At 39.9% G+C, this 16,585-nt stretch overlaps 1 protein-coding gene across 3 annotated transcripts in view; it reads left to right on the forward strand.

The window, feature by feature from the left end:
• calcrl2 (calcitonin receptor-like 2) overlaps positions 1-16,585 on the forward strand; it is a 218,421-nt gene that overhangs the window by 25,791 nt on the left and 176,045 nt on the right. For 2 of the 3 annotated variants that reach the window (XM_080444346.1, XM_080444347.1), the window contains 10 exons: positions 5,960-6,067; positions 6,219-6,331; positions 6,652-6,743; positions 8,165-8,291; positions 8,976-9,129; positions 10,046-10,106; positions 10,571-10,637; positions 11,426-11,644; positions 12,101-12,142; positions 13,054-15,237. In XM_080444346.1, coding sequence (XP_080300472.1) covers positions 5,960-6,067; positions 6,219-6,331; positions 6,652-6,743; positions 8,165-8,291; positions 8,976-9,129; positions 10,046-10,106; positions 10,571-10,637; positions 11,426-11,644; positions 12,101-12,142; positions 13,054-13,368 — 1,298 coding nt within the window. In that variant the 3' untranslated portion in view covers positions 13,369-15,237. Of the gene's footprint in view, positions 1-5,959; positions 6,068-6,218; positions 6,332-6,651; positions 6,744-8,164; positions 8,292-8,975; positions 9,130-10,045; positions 10,107-10,570; positions 10,638-11,425; positions 11,645-12,100; positions 12,143-13,053; positions 15,238-16,585 lie in introns of those variants that run through there. The other variant, XR_013934163.1, reaches the window with a different exon arrangement.

The following is a 16,585-nucleotide window of genomic DNA, read 5'->3' on the forward strand; positions in this document are numbered from 1 at the left end:
AAAACTTTTCTCTTTCACTCTTTATATTCCTCCCTTAACCTTGGTTTAAAAACCAATTGATTCACTCTTATCCTAACCTCTGCTCTAAAACTGTAACATTTAGGTCCGGGACTCAAATGCAGCCTACTGTATAATAATATTATAATATTATGTGATGGACCCAAAAGGATAAAGGCAATACTGCTTGACCACTTAAACCCCATATACTTCAGTTGACCGGGGTTCCCCAGGGATCTATACAGTCCCCTCCTTTCCCCCCTCTACATTAAATCTCTTTGCTGAAATTGGCAGATATACAAACTCACAAGTCGCAACGTGATGCATTGTGAGCTTATCTACTATTTTTCGAAAAAACTATGCAGGTAAAATGTAGGGTTGTAGTACTCGTCTACTCGAGACCGGTCTCGGTCTCGAGACGCTTTTTGATTTACTCGGTCTTGTCTCGGTCTCGCCCATAATTGTGGGATCGCTAAAGCGATCACACTACTGTTATTGTCAACACCGTTTTTTGGCCCCTAACTAGTCCTTCATACTTTTAGCTACAAACTCCGTTCCAACTCTTCAACGTTCGGCCTACTCAGGACATGTCGGCTACCATTTGAATTTTTGAAATAATTTGTACTTTTAGAGATATTTCACTTTTTATTTCTAAAAAACTCCCATTCATTTCAATGGAGAAATTCATACTTTTAGATAGAAACTCCGTTCCAACTCTATAACGTTCAGCCTACTTAGGACATATTGGCTACCATTAGAATTTTTTGAAATAATTTGTACTTTTAGAGATATTTCACTTTTTAAATAGTAAAAATACTTAAAAGTTGATAAAAAGAGTAAAAATACTTAAAAGTTGTAAAAATTAGTAAAAGCTACTTTAAAGTAAATAAAGTGACTAAAAATACTTTAAAGTAAATACCTTGAGTAAAAATACTTAAGAGTACTTATATTGAGTAAAAATACTTAAAAGTACTCAAAATGAGTAAAAATACTTAAAAGTTGAAAAAAATAGTAAAAATACTTAAAAGTTGATAAAAAGAGTAAAAATACTTAAAAGTTGTAAAAATTAGTAAAAGCTACTTTAAAGTAAATAAAGTGACAAAAAATACTTCAAAGTAAGTACCTTGATTAAAAATACTTAAGAGTACTTATACTGAGTAAAAATACTTAAAAGTACTCAACATGAGTAAAAATACTTAAAAGTTGAAAAAAATAGTAAAAATACTTAAAAGTTGTAAAAATTAGTAAAAAATACTTTAAAGTAAATAAAGTGACTAAAAATAATTTAAAGTAAATACCCTTTAGAACCTTTCAAACCTTTAGAACCTCTTAAACCTTTAGAACCTCTTAAACCTTTCAAACCTTTCAAACCTTTCAAACCTTTCAAACCTTTCAAACCTTTAGAACCTTTCAAACCTTTAGAACCTCTTAAACCTTTCAAACCTTTAGAACCTCTTAAACCTTTCAAACCTTTAGAACCTCTTAAACCTTTCAAACCTTTCAAACCTTTCAAACCTTTAGAACCATTCAAAGCTTTAGAACCTTTCAAACCTTTAGAACCTCTTAAACCTTTCAAACCTTTCAAACCTCTTAAACCTTTCAAACCTTTCAAACCTTTAGAACCTTTCAAAACTTTAGAACCTTTAAAACCTTTAAAACCTTTAAACCTTTCAAACCTTTAACTCTACTAACACTATCAATACTCAATACCATCAACATTCTTAGCGATCCCACACTGTTTCTTCAGGAACAGTACCTTCTAGTTTCACTCGGTCTTGTCTCGGTCTCGCCCATAATTTCACTCGGTCTTGACTCGGACTCGGACTAAGGGACTCGGGACTCTGCCCCCACCGAGTCCACTCGAGTCCAAGACCAAGTCACTACAATGCAATGAAATAATTTTATTATACCCATATTATGAGGAGCCTATTCACATTAACATTCTAAGAGAGCTGTTATGGACAGCTGTCTTGGAGCTCATCATCTCGTGGTTGACAGCGCAGCAGCAGCAGCAGAACACACTCTGCCATGTCCCTCTAGTTTATATTATTTTTAAATTATTTCCACTAACAGCGCAAGCTTTCCAGGTGTTTATTTATTTATTTATTGTGTGTTCACTGTGTAGCCTGTGGTTGTTTTAATAAACGAGATTCTCTAAAGATGATTAGAGACGGCTTTCAGTAAGGTTTCCTTGCGCACATTATTGATTGCCAGTGGCTGACAGCGCGTGTGCGCATCTAATCACAAAACCCGAGGCTTGATCAACAGAAAAATATAGATTAATACATTTGACAAAATACGAAAATAGCGAAATAGCGAAATCCCAAAATTATTAGTCTTAATATCCAGTAAGCAATAGAAATGAACTGCAAACAAATTCAAAGTTATAGGCTATCAATATCACACAAAAGTAGAGAGAAGCTGTGATCTCACCTCACAAACAAATGGACAAGAAATAAATAATCCTTTTGCAAACAACATCCATGTTCTGTTTGTTTGTCAACAAAGATCTAAATGGAAAGTTTTTTTCAGCTATGTGACAGTTTGACATAGTTTGAGCAATTTTTGCTGTGCAGTACAGTCCTTGTTTAAGTTCATTGCCTTCACCTGTTGTTCTGCTGTGCGCAACAGGGCATATCTCCGCCAGGCCAGGTTTACCTACCCAGGCCATGAAATTCATAGGCAGTCATCGTAGCCAATTAGAATGAAATATGCTAAAACTGACTCATGTACTGATACAGAACCGTCGCTGTTGGGTGGAAACCTTGTATGTTCCTTTTTTTTATTATTATTTAAAAACTGGTGAAAATAGCCAATCTACAAGCTTCAATTATTAATAATTAAGAAATATTATATTTTAAATAGTGCAAAATCAACTAAAGTCATTGTTAGTGCAAGTTCAATCACATTTAATTTGAATGAAAATAATTTGTGGGGAAAATACATAAAATCTGTGAATCTAATGTGATTCATATGACCCCTACTTCAGTCAGTGAAGTCCAGGGCTGAATGTGACAAATATTGAGACCAATATAACTTAGTACAAATATTGGTCATTTGCCAATATGGGTTATATTACACAGATAGTTATACTATTCTTTTACTATATTAAAATAAAATCATCCTTAACCTTCAAATTAAATTAATTATGTCCGTGGACTTTTAAAAAAATGCCCTGGCATTTGGCCATTGTGCCCTAGAAAATGACAAAAGGCCAAGTGGCCTTGCCCCTGGCCTAAAATGATGAAATTCCAGGCCTGGTCACAATGCGTCATGGGACGCATTGTGAGCTTGTAGATCTGCTTTAAAAAAAATATATATATAACTACTGTAGCCTGTTATTATGACGTTTACATATTTTAAAACTGAAGATGCAAACGCATATTGAATGACAGTGCGTTTAAATCGAATGTCTCACCAGTGTTTGAAACACTGATTCATTGCTGGGGTGTGAGACTTGGTTGGTCAATAACTTTACCATTCACATGTAATTCAGTCATTAAAGTAGCACATATCGATGTGCTATGTAATGATGGCTCCTTGTCATTAAAGGGGAGTAGTTTTCATTGTTCTGTCTGTAAGGAACATTAATGTGTAATGATGATAATGGCTCATTGGTCAATTTGGTCATTGTTGTTTGGTCTAGGAGGTTTACCATTGAGATGTAATTAATTCAGTAAAAATAACTAAATAGCTAATTGCTCTGCCATTCATTAAAAGATGCAAAGAATTTTTTAAATGTCAAAATAAAAACAAAACAAAACTAGAAAAAGTGCTCCTCGGAGCACAGGTCTCCGCCAGGTCAGGTAGGTTATTGTTGCTTCCTGGTGGCACTATAACAGGCCAATGTGAAAAGGGCGGCATTTCTTCCTCTCTTGTGGGAATGTGTGTGGAAAATTTCACGGAAATCGCATGCTGCGTTCATGATTTGAGGCATTTTGTTCCAAACTGATCTATCCTGCAAACTTTGGAAGCTAATGTTAGCAAATTAGGATGCAATATGAAATATCGGACACATCCGTCTTGATCACATGACTATAGAGATACTGTGTACTGATTTGCGTGATTTTTGGATAGAATCTGAAGGAGTAATAGCAACACATTTGTTTTACAAAAGTCAGCCTCCTGGTGGCGCAACAGGCAGATGTGAAAAATGCAGGGCAAGGGTTTTTCCTTGGCCTCTAGGGAGTGTGCAAAGTTTCCTGTGGCCTGTCATAGCGCCACCATGAGGCTGATTTGAACATTTTCTATAACAAAAATAAAATTAAAAAAATAAAATTCTGGTCTCGGTCTCGACTCGGTCTCGACTCGGTCTCGCCTCCGGTCGGTCTCGGCCTCGACTCGGTCTCGCCTCCCGTCGGACTCAGTCTTGACTCGGACTCGACCCCCTCCCTGGCCTCTCGGACTCGGTCTTGACTCGGACTCGCCCCCCCTCGGACTTGGTACTGACTTGGACTCGCTTTAGGTGGTCTCGACTACAACCCTAGTAAAATGACAAAAGTAGCTCTTTTGCAGACTAGTTTCTTTCCTCCCTTGACCCGAGGAGAGCCAGCTATGAATGACTCTCCTCAATTTCTAGTCAAATGCAGGTAGGCCTGCGTTTTAAACTAGTCTGCTGTAGACCATTCAGCCTGTTGCAATGCCTTATACGAGTACATACGAGTTTAGCAAAGATCCATCACTCCCTCGTAAACTTTAAAAACTGAAGTATTAATAATTCAGCCTGACTGAATGTTTAATGAAAATACAAACAAACAGCAACAGGCTGTGATTACAGGAAAGGAATGTTTATGAGGCATGCTTAATGCAAGCTTTAGATGAAAATGTTTGTATTGTTGAGCCTCTCCAGCCAAACGCGCACGCTTAGGTCTCCCTCATACTTACAACAACGGTTAGAGATTCATGGGAAGTGTAGGCAAAATAGGAGGAACTGTGACTCAAGTCAAAATCCTGAGAAAACAATACTAAGGACATGACCTCTCAATGGGAGCTATGGGCAGAGGCATCATTTCAGGGAAAAAGCTCAAATGGTCTAAAAAAAAGTGACTACTTAAACAGTTATTCCCATATCTGATTTCAGTACATAAAAGACATAGTACATGGAAATACATTGTTTAATTGTGCGATTAAGGAATCAGAAATTACACAATGGATTATTAATGTTTGACCCATAAAAATGGTGATAACATTTGAATGGCCCGGCTCTCCTGGGACTCTCCTGGGACCTGAAACTAATTTAAGTTAATTTATACTCCCAACGCTTGCTGAATAACAGATCTGCAATGCTTTGCTAGCTTGTAGATTTGTTCTTTCTGGCAAGCGAAAGGTCTATGAATGACTCTCCTCAATTTCTAGTCAAATGCAGGTAGGCCTGCGTTTTAAACTAGTCTGCTGTAGACCTTTCAGCCTGTTGCAATGCCTGTGCTATGCATTTTAGTAAATTGACCATATAAAAACTGTCAGTAATTGACACGTTCTAACTCTAGTAATTGAGAGTCAAGTGACTGGCTCAAGTGCAAATTAACACCTATACTGGTGGGATATGAGTATACATGAATTCTGACTCAATATTTTGTGCTTAGCACCTACAGTAGGCAAAGTCTGAGATTCAGCTGCTTATGCAGTATTTCGTACCACTTAAACCCAAGTTGCAACTGTATTAGGTACACGCTTTTTTTCACTCTACAGTATGTGAGCTTGTAGATCTGCTATTTTTGCCGAATGTTCCCCCCATAATAGGGACACTGGGGTTCAAGTGTTTAGCTAGAAAAAGTCCCATTTGTGCGCTTGCCCCCCCCCCCCCACTACATACCCTCATCTTTCAAGCAGTTCCTACCTGAAAGGCCTCCCATACCCCCTTTTCTGCAGGTCTGTTTCTCTCCATCTCTCTCTGTCTCTCTCCAGTGTCTTAAGTGTAATAATGTGATGCCCTGATTACTGGTTGTACTGCTGTCCCCTGCAGGAACATTCTGCAACCGTACATGGGATGGTTGGCTATGCTGGGGGGACGCTGCTCCAGGAACTGTCATGCAAATGTGTCCTGGATACTTTCAAGATTTTGACCCCGAAGGTGAAGTCATTACGCACGCGCGCGCACGCACGCACGCACGCGCACGCACACGCATGCACGCACGCACACACAAGCACACGCGCAACTAAGAACATTATAAGGTTTTAAGTGGTTAAGTGGAAGTTGAAAAGTGTCCCCATCTTCTCCACAGAAAAGGTGACAAAAGTGTGCAATCCTGATGGTCAGTGGTTCCACCACCCAGAGAGCAACAGAGTGTGGTCCAACTACACCCAGTGTGAGGCCTACACCAAAGAAAAACGTAAGGTAAACCTGAATCACAATCATTTTATTGGTAGGATGCTCCATGTTCACATAATGATACATTCAACAAAATAAAACATTGGATGACACCGAGTTATACTGTATGTGCATTGTCTCTATAAGGGTGGGGGATTAGATGCGCAAAACACTTCTGCAATGGCCACATTTATAAAATGCATATACTGTAGCACTGATTGATGTGTACTGGTTTATTGTGAAGTTTTGTTCTCATTTGACCACAAATTCTTCTTTGGTGTATTTTACGCTGATGATGCAGATGTCTATTTGTCAGTTGTCCGTATCGTCTCTGTGTGTCTCTGCAGTTTGCCTACAGTCTGTACTATCTGGCCATGGTGGGACAAGCTCTGTCCATCGTGTCCCTCATCATCTCTCTACTCATCTTCTCCTACTTCAAGTGAGTTGGAGGCTTTTGTTCAGCCATTATATTGCTTCTTAAGATCCAAATGTGTTGGCCTGGGCCGTAGCGTGACGGTCCAGGCATCCTAGGCTGCAATGCCAGCCTGACACCGTGTCGCGGGTTCGACTCCCGCTCCCGACGACCTTTGCTGCGTGTCACCCCCCCATCTCTCTCCCCATTTCCTGTCAGCCTACTTTCCCTATCCCTCTCTAAAATAAAGGCATAAAAAGCCCCCTCCAAAAACAATCTTTAAAAATCCGTCCATTTTTATTTTGCGTTTTATTTGATGCAATTCATTTGCATTAATTTAAACTGCCGTTTGTGTCATGACTCACGAGTACAACCACTGGGCACCCGAATATTACGCAGCGATAAAGCAAAGGGATTTATTTAGGTAGATGTTTCACTGTGAATAAAAGCATCAACCTGTAAATCAGGCATCACCAAATTCATTGTTTGGTGTGAAATTTTCATGGATGCATTTTCTGATAATTTATTTGTCACCTGGTAAGGACTTTTAATGAGTTATATTAAAGAAATAAAGGTCCCGTACCTGCATCAGTCATTCTTTAAACTGTAATTAAATTTGCAATATTTTATATAACCCAAACAAACAAATTCATCATTCAATTCAAATAATTAATCAGTCAGTGCATTGACTTCCAATTTACAAATAAAAAGAAACATATCAAACCCTGATCTTTGTTCCTTTAAAGTTCCTTGAATGATTCCATTGAAAATATATATATTCCAATGTAATCCAGTAATATCCAACACAATCTTCTGTCTATCCACACATTTGTGTGCCACTGTCACAACTAGAGGTAAGCCACTCATGTGGGTGGTGTAGAGGTACACCACAGACCACACATCTGCATGGTGTAGATGTAAGCCACTCATGTGGGTGGTGTAGAGGTACACCACAGACCACACATCTGCGTGGTGTAGATGTAAGCCACTTAGCCACTCACCCTCCAAGGAAGGAACACAACCACCGGGTTCAAAGCTGGCAGGGAAGGGATTGTGTCCTTGTCACAAATGTCACTGCACTATGGTGACTCCTGCTGGTTGGTTAGGGAGGGGATCTGGAAGAGATAACGTGAACCTCTAGACATTTGCGATGTGACATGTGTTTTGAGCTTGTAGATATTTTCAAAGTATGACAATTATAGTATGAAATAGGGTGGTTACATGTTTTATTTGGTATTAAAAATAATCATTCACAGAGTGATAAGAGTTATTTTTATATGTTGACTTGGCCATTGGTGTGCCTTGGGCATAAAACGTATATACGGTAGATAGATAGATAGATAGATAGATAGATAGATAGATAGATAGATAGATAGATAGTGTTTCTGCGTGTTGGTCTCACTTCTTTCTCTCCCCCCCCCCCCCCTCTCTCTCTCTCTCTCTCTCAGGACTCTTAGCTGCCAGAGGATCTCCATCCATAAGAACATGTTCCTCTCCTTCATCTTAAGTTCTGTCTTTACTGTCATATGGCTCTCTGCTGTGGCCAGTAACCAGCAAATGTTGGTCAGCAATCCTGTGAGTCTTAGCGACTAACATTCAGCTGAAAAACACCTAACAAAGGTGATCATGACTAGAGCCCGAACCGATATATCGGCCATTATTTGACATTTTTAACAACGTCGGTATCAGCACTTCTGCAGCCGATGTGTCCCAATTTATAACCACTTTCAACCTGGCGTCCCTATTATGGGCATGTCATTATAGGCGACAAGCACAGGCATCATTTCAGAAAAACTAGTGGGTGGCAAGAAAAGTGATGACCCCAAATGATGACCCTGTCTATAAAGCTCACAACACATTGTGATGCGTTGCGATGTGAGCCGCTTCATGTCCACCGTCCTGAACATAGCCTGCCCTGGAGCACGCTAGGCTTGCCACTTACATTGCGTTACCACCTTTGTGAGACCGAAAATCCAGGGTTATACAAACCTTTGCTCACAGTTCAATAAACCCTGCTTTGTGAGACAGATCCCCGGTGTGCTATACTGTCTTGTATCTGCCATTGTCCTTTACTGTACTTTTAAAGTGCTTTGCTCCAAGCCTGTTTTGAGTGAGAGTTTCATAACCCCCCCCCCCCCTTCATTGGGTGTGTAATGGATAGAAAATAAGTCATTATTTGGGTGAACTACTCCTTTAACCCCTTTTCGAACTTCTTATCCTTCCTCTAAATACATGTATGTGTCTACTCTCTGTCCCCAGATCAGTTGTAAGGTCCTCTATGTGATCAACCAGTATACAGTTGCTTCCAACTACTTCTGGATGCTGTGTGAAGGCATTTATCTCCATACTCTCATTATCGTGGCCGTCTTTGTAGGCGAACAACAGCTGTTCTGGTACTATGTCTTGGGATGGGGTGAGTCTCAAGAACTAAAACTCCTGTGTTATAACATAACTTCAGTTATAACTCAGTTCAAATACAATTTTAAATGTGATCATAGCCACTGTTTAGCTATGGTATTCTGTCTGCATCACCAACTAATAACATTTGACCTTTATGTGATGTCTGTTCTCCAAGGTGTTTCATTAATACAGTCACAGATGTAGTTAATGTACGTCTATACTTCATAGGACATTTGGGCAAACCACAAACTACCTGCAGACCATCCTAAACCATCTCCAGACTATCACCAAACTATGCCATTTCATCCCCAAACCATTCGCCAAACATCTCAAACCCAAAACCCTCTCCAGAACATCCCCAGCCACCCCAAAGTTAACCATTCCCCAACTCAGTGATTCTCAAAGTGGGGTCGTTTGCGATTATTGGTGTTGTTACTGATATGTAATGTATGTCTTGTTGATGAATTCAGTACAATGACAACAACAACAAATCTTTCTTCAACAGTAACACAGCAGTCTCCTGTAATGTAAGATTGACAATTTACGTTTTAAAGTCTCCCTCTAATCCTGATTTATACGGCTCAGGTTTTTTTTTATGTTTGTAAAAAAAAAGATAGATTGAATAAAGTTTAAAATTCTCTCTCTCTGAGCCAGACTTGGATTAATTCTGCGTTGGAGACACAGAATAAATTAAAGTCAATGAATCGCATCACGAATGAGGCTCTGGTCGCATGTGGCCTCGATATCCAGGCTTTTATTGTTTAGTTTTGCTAAAAAGGTTGCATGTGACTAAATAGCAACTACATTGGATCAATTGGAACACTTATTCTTTCCATTTCCATTCCATTCCATTCCATTCCAAAAAGTTTTTGGACATTTCCACCCAACAGCAACGATATCATAATTAAGTGCAATTTCTTCCTCTCCAGGTTTTCCTGTTGTTCCTGCTATCACATACGCTGTGGGACGAGAGCTGTTCTTTAACGACAAGTAAGAATACACTACCACATATTGACCTCTGGTGGAAGCTAAAACAATGCACTCGGCCCCTTACTGCCCAGCATAGTGTTGTCTCTGAGCGATAGTACACAGGCGCTACAGTAATATCATCTCCCAACAGCGTTGAGAATCCAGTATTGTGAGTCAGAATCGTTGCCATGGTGTGGTTGTGTCAACAATATTCAGTTAATGTGCAAGTTGAAAGGTGCTGTAAGTGATTGTTTTTGTTAAATTAAGAATTAAATAGGTATATTTTCCCATAGTAATCATAGTGTTATATGGAGTATAACTAACAGGGGCCTCCAGCTCTTTAGTGAACAGAAAACTGTGTGTGTGTGTGTGTGTGTGTGTGTGTGTGTGTGTGTGTGTGTGTGTGTGTGTGTGTGTGTGTGTGTGTGTGCGTGTGCGTGTGCATGTGCGTGCACACGTGTATGTGCGTGTGTGATGCATTCCAGGTGTTGGATCCGCTCAGACACACACCTGCTCTACATCATTCATGGGCCCATTCAGGCTGCCCTGCTTGTGAGTAATTTGTCTTTAAATAAGTCACATCTCAGTTAGTGATGTCACGGTCACAAGATCCTCATCTTGTGGACCTTACAGGTGTAGTGGCCACAAGAGGCTCATCTATATGTTCAGCTTTATTGTCACATCACAGGTTTACAGAAGTAAAAAAGTGTCTGAAATTAATTTTCGTGCATAGTTCCCATCGTATCGTTATTTTCATAGAAAATAAATCTACATGTTTACACATGATACCTGAGATAAGATATAAAGGTGTGTGAGCATAGCAGCAGATGTATACTGTGCATGATATACTTATGGACGTTAGTTAAGGTGCTGATATCTGGCATAGAGGGGCGGGTTTAACATCTCTGGAGAGAGAATGCGTGTGATCCCATTGGTTCACCGTTCTGTCCGTCAGCCCCCGCCCCGTCAACACAACATTTGGAGCGACGCCCACTGCACTCTGGTTGATTGGGGAAATGAAACACTTCCTATGCTCGGAACACCGACTCGCTCGTCCAGGCTTTTATTTTTGAGCAAAAATAAAAAATAAAAGCCTGGAGATCGAGGCTACTGATCACACGACCCCAACAATCAAAGTTACGTTTATGACATACTGTAATTCAATGTTGAAAATTTGTGGTATTCCCCTTTACACCTGATTTATACTTGGTTGTGTGCACCGAAAATAGCAGAGCTTGTAGATCTGCTTTTGTCTGTGCACAACCAAGTATAAATCAGGCGTTATACATCTTTACATCTATTATCCATAGATTGATCCATCTCTCCTACTGTCTACCCAGGTGAATTTCTTCTTCCTGTTGAACATAGTTCGAGTATTGATCACCAAGCTGAAGGTGACTCACCGTGCTGAGTCCAATGCCTACATGAAGGCAGTGCGTGCCACCCTCATCCTGATGCCCCTGCTGGGGGCCCAGTTCATCCTGGTCCCCTGGAGGCCCGAGGGACGCATGGCCAAGGCCGTCTATGAACTTGTCATGAACATCTTTGCCCACTTCCAGGTACATGTTCAAGGCTAATGCGTTTCGGCCTCCGCCTTCCTTTTCATTTTTCACATTATTTCACTATTCAGTGAAAAAAAGGAAATGTGTGAAGAAATTAAACCATTTATTGAGGGTGCAATGGGGGTGCTGTGGCCTTCTTAGGGTGGGTGCTCAAGCACCTCAAGCCCCCCTCTAGCACCCGTGCCTCTGCTTTCTCCCTATCCATCTTACCCTCTCTCTGTTTCTCTTGCACTGAGCAGCTCTGGTCTGACGTCAGACACAACCTCCCTCTCTCCCGCCATCCCTCTCCCCCCCACTCTCTCCCTTTTAATTAATATAATCGCACAACATCCCCAGAGCAATAGAGACCATAATAACTAAAGTTTTTCTATTTATAGATTCGTTTTATTAGGCCAAGACAGGACCATTCTCCAAGACCTGTTATCAATTACAGGACCCTTTTTCTCTTCACAGGGACTTCTGGTGGCAATTATATTCTGTTTCTGCAATGCTGAGGTAAGTCAACATTTGTATTTTGGAGATGTCTCGACACATTATCAACCAATATATCTCAACTATTCAGCTTTTATGTATAAAGTATGTATACTTTAGTAGCATCTTAGATTTATCAACAGAAAAGCGTTATGAGTAATGTAGCTTTGGTGCTTTTGCAAAGCCTTTTTTGCAAACCTCAAGGTTGATATTTACTGTGATAGGATTAAGTCGCTGACATACGTATTCTTATTTCATTTTTATCCTCAGAGTACAAGAATGTCACTGCCTGCAATGTTGCTACCAGCTATTATTGTTTGTGCAATGTGAACCTTGAAGATAGATAGTTTTGCTAAATGACAGTAAGAAGTGTTACATCAGGCTTTAAATGAACACTTCCTGTAGGGAGGGAGGTCTTGACTGAGACAGCTATTAAAATTAAAGTAGCAGGAGAGTTTAGGCAAAGTAAAGGATGGATTTACTGATTTGTGAAGGGTATCGTGTGCACATGTACAAACTAGCACAAAACCGCAACAATGCAGTCCAGAATCCTACCTGTGACAGGACAAAGTGCATGTGTTCCCCTCTGTCAGCACCTCCTGATAAGGACGCCAGATGATTTACATCAACTGTTTTATTTTGAATCACACAGCATGTGCTCTACTCTCTATAAAGGAAATAAGTGTAAATTACAATTCTGATCATCACATGTTGATATTGAGATACTTTTATGTGAGGTTGGCAGTTCTGTCTGATCTGGACCCTTACAGGTCTGTAACTCTGAGAGTGTTCAAATGGAACAAATGTTTCCATTTGTACACTCTAGGTTCAATTAAAATCTCTGGGGTTCCAGAGGTGAAAATGGCTTCAAAACATCCAAATGGACCATTGGTGGTTACAGTGGTCTCATAATGTGTGTTCCATCTTAACTTAAGGCACAGACAGCGTTGCGCAGGAAGTGGTCTCAGTGGAAAGTGGCGTGGGGCAAAACGGGCTGGGGAGAAACGGCCATGACCAACAACTCCGCCAACTACCACACCAACTCTGTGACGGAGACGAGCCGTGCCACGATCAACCTGGAGCCTCCCGCCGCCACGCCCCATTACCCCCTCAGCAACCACCTGTCCATGGCCACAGAGGGGCCTGCCCACTGGGGACCGGAGCAACCCAACGGCCAGCAAAGCTACCGGAAGAGGTACACCAACGGAGAGGCAGACACATCCAAAATACTGGAGACCACCGACATCTGATTTGGTTTGAAGTTTGTCCACAGACAGACTGACAGACAAAGACACACAAAACTGAAAATGATGGGTTTTTATTTTTTGTATTTTTCAACTGACAAAAGTCTAACTCCTTGGGCCCTCGCCATTCTCTTGTCAAAAGTATTTCAAGTTTGATTCACAAGTGACTCCTTCATGTGCAAATGTATGTATGTATGAGACTTCTGAACAGTACTGTATGTATGTGTATGAAAAATCGGTATGTACGTATGTATGAGTCATCTAAACAGAGTATGCACGTATGTATGAAATATCAGAACAGTATGTACGTATGTATGAAGTATCTGAACAATATCTACTTACTTATGTATGAAATATCACTACACACGAGCATATGATTGTTCCAAATAAGCACACATACAGACAGTTGGACACATACACACTTAACATTACATATTCGTCACTGTATCATATTGTAATTGAAGTGCTAAAGTTAATTTTAGCACTTAATGTAAAAAAGATTGAGTGTGGCTATATCAGTCTTCATAATATTGTATTAGTATAGAGGAAAGTGTAGTAACCTGTAATTTTGATACAGAGCCATATTTAAATATTTGATGTACTTTACGGCATCCATTGAAGCCTGCTCACTGTTAATGCTGAATTTCTAATCCCTTTGGTCTGCAGATACTGTATATAGTGCCTTCTTTGAGCCCGCACTGTAAGGTTCTCATTGCTTCGGTGTCCATCACATCTACAGATCAGGAACACTGAGAAAACCTTTCCTGAGCAGCACATACATTTTAGATATGTGATTTTGTCCTGGGTTCAGTGCGGTTAAAGGTTTTTCACATAATGGAGACAAGTGTTTTATAGCATAGCAATGTAATGAGAAAAGAAAATCACATTTTGATACTGAACTTCCATGTGTGTTTTAAGTGTTTTCATGTGTTTTTAGGGCCACTAGTGGCGGGGCTCTATGTCCATCTGAGTCCACCACTTTGGTATTAAACAGCATATCTCGAAAACTATAGCCTGGAGTGCCATGAAATATGCCGTGCACCTTCATGCACCTCAGATGATAGTGCCGCCATTAGGCCGGATTTCCATGAGACTGACTGTATTCATGCTCCCCAGACATGCTGCTGGCGGGGCTACAAACACACATTGGTAGGTTGATCTCCATGCTCACACAAAACATAACAGAGGAAATAGAAATAAAAGAACGAATAAAGGAAAATAAGAAAAACTCCCACACTCCACAAAGCACTGAACCCACAGGGTCTGTGATTACCTGCTCATTATTTGCAAACAGCCTGATCATTTAAAGCAAATGGACCACATGGAAAGACTTTAAAGTGATTTAGTTTTGAAGACCCAATGTGAATTTTCGCATTGATATAATTTTGTTAGTTTGTGTAGAAATATAGTTACACTAGATGCAGTAATTGAGTAATGAGTAATTCCAAAGTCACACTAAACCCTATGCTCGGTTGAGCTCAGGGCTCTCTCTATACTAGTGAATTTTCTGTTTTCGCTATACATTAAAATGTATTCGCTGAAAATAGCCGATCTGCAAGCTCACAAGCTCTACAATGTGTCGCAACACGACGCATTGTGAGTTTGCAAATATGCTGTTTTCTGCGAAGGTTTTCCCTAGAATAGGGACGCTGGGGTTTAAATGGTTAGTTAAGCCCGATAACATTCTACCGTACACACTGAAAAGTATTTTGTATATAAATAACCAACTTTGGTAGAATTTCTATTTGATACCTGACAATATGATCTTATTGGAGCAGAGGGAACTCAGAAGCGATGGTTGTCCCATAGGAAAATAATTCTCAGTGCAGAGAGAGTAGTGCTGTGTGTGTAATCCAACAAGCAAAAATAAAGTGTATTTTGAAACTACTATGCCATGGCCACCTTTTGCAGTTTGCAATGCTTTTGTGTCACTGTTATTTTTTCTTCTTCTGTTGTACAAGTAACTTGAATTTGCACGAGGCTAACTCTAGCACAGTGGTTCCCAAACTTTTTAGCTCGAGACCCAAAAGAGAAATTTGATGTTTCCCCGGGACCCAAACTAGTGAAAATAGCCGATCTACAAGCTCACAACACGTCGCGATGCCACGTGTTGTGAGCTTGTAGATCTGCTATTTTCACTACTTAAAAGTATTTTCCCCCTCTAATTAATGGATTGCCCCCCTTTTTTACATGGAATTATTTTGAAAAAAGTTTGAATTAGTTTTTAACTTTTATCTTTTGAAAAAAATATTTTAAACAAAATCTAGGAATCAAAAATTAAAGGGGTGTTTACTCACAACCCATAAACATTGGTCAGCACTGTGCTCTAGCCCAGGGGTTCCCAAAGTTGGGGTCGCGACCCCACTTCGGGTCGCGGGAGACTGACGGTGGGGTCGCGAGATTATTTTGGGTCATCGGGATACTCGGGATATCTCGGGGCGTGGCATTGAGAGAGTTAAAAAAAAAATTTTTTTACTTTAAATTCAACAGAATGGATGAAATACAATCTAAAAATGATTACAAATGGAACATTTTACCATTATAATACATTACAAATGCGCACCGAACGTGCAAGTTTATGTGTATAAATAACCTCCAGATTTAGGTGGGGTCGCGAGTCAATTTCCGCATTATTTTGGGGTTGCGGGCTGAAAAGTTTGGGAACCCATGCTCTAGCCCATATATTGAATCTAGATGCCACTATCCGTAGTAGTCGATGTTTGATCATATGATCTGGCTACACAAGACCAGATATCCCCCTGTCCAAGTTGCTCTTTGTCTGTGTTGTCTGTGACCCTATACTGCATGTCCCAGATCTTCTTCAGACTCACATCTCCAGTGCATAAATGTTTCTCATATTGTAGAGATCATAAGAAAACATTCCATTAATCTGTCAAAGGAAATGCCTACTTTGTATACGTTTTCTTTTAATGATCACCGCCTGTTATTATTCAAATACACACTGAACAGAATCAGAAACTAACTATTTTCTCTTGTCTTTATTTGCACTATTTTGGGTTTGATTTATTTCACAATATGAAGGAATGAAGACTAAGATTCTTCCACAGTTTATCTTATAGACAACCTTTACAAGAATACAAGTGTTTTTGGTTACTAATTACTGGTTTACTTTAGGAAAACACATTTTATGTTTTCCATTTTATGTTTTCTTCGCGTTTTGCTACTCCTACAGATGTTTCTCGTACCCATTATCTCTTGCGTA

The sequence above is a fragment of the Gymnoscopelus braueri genome, assembly GCF_963280865.1.
Source record: "Gymnoscopelus braueri genome assembly, chromosome: 12".
In the NCBI taxonomy this organism is placed as follows: Eukaryota; Metazoa; Chordata; class Actinopteri; order Myctophiformes; family Myctophidae; genus Gymnoscopelus; species Gymnoscopelus braueri.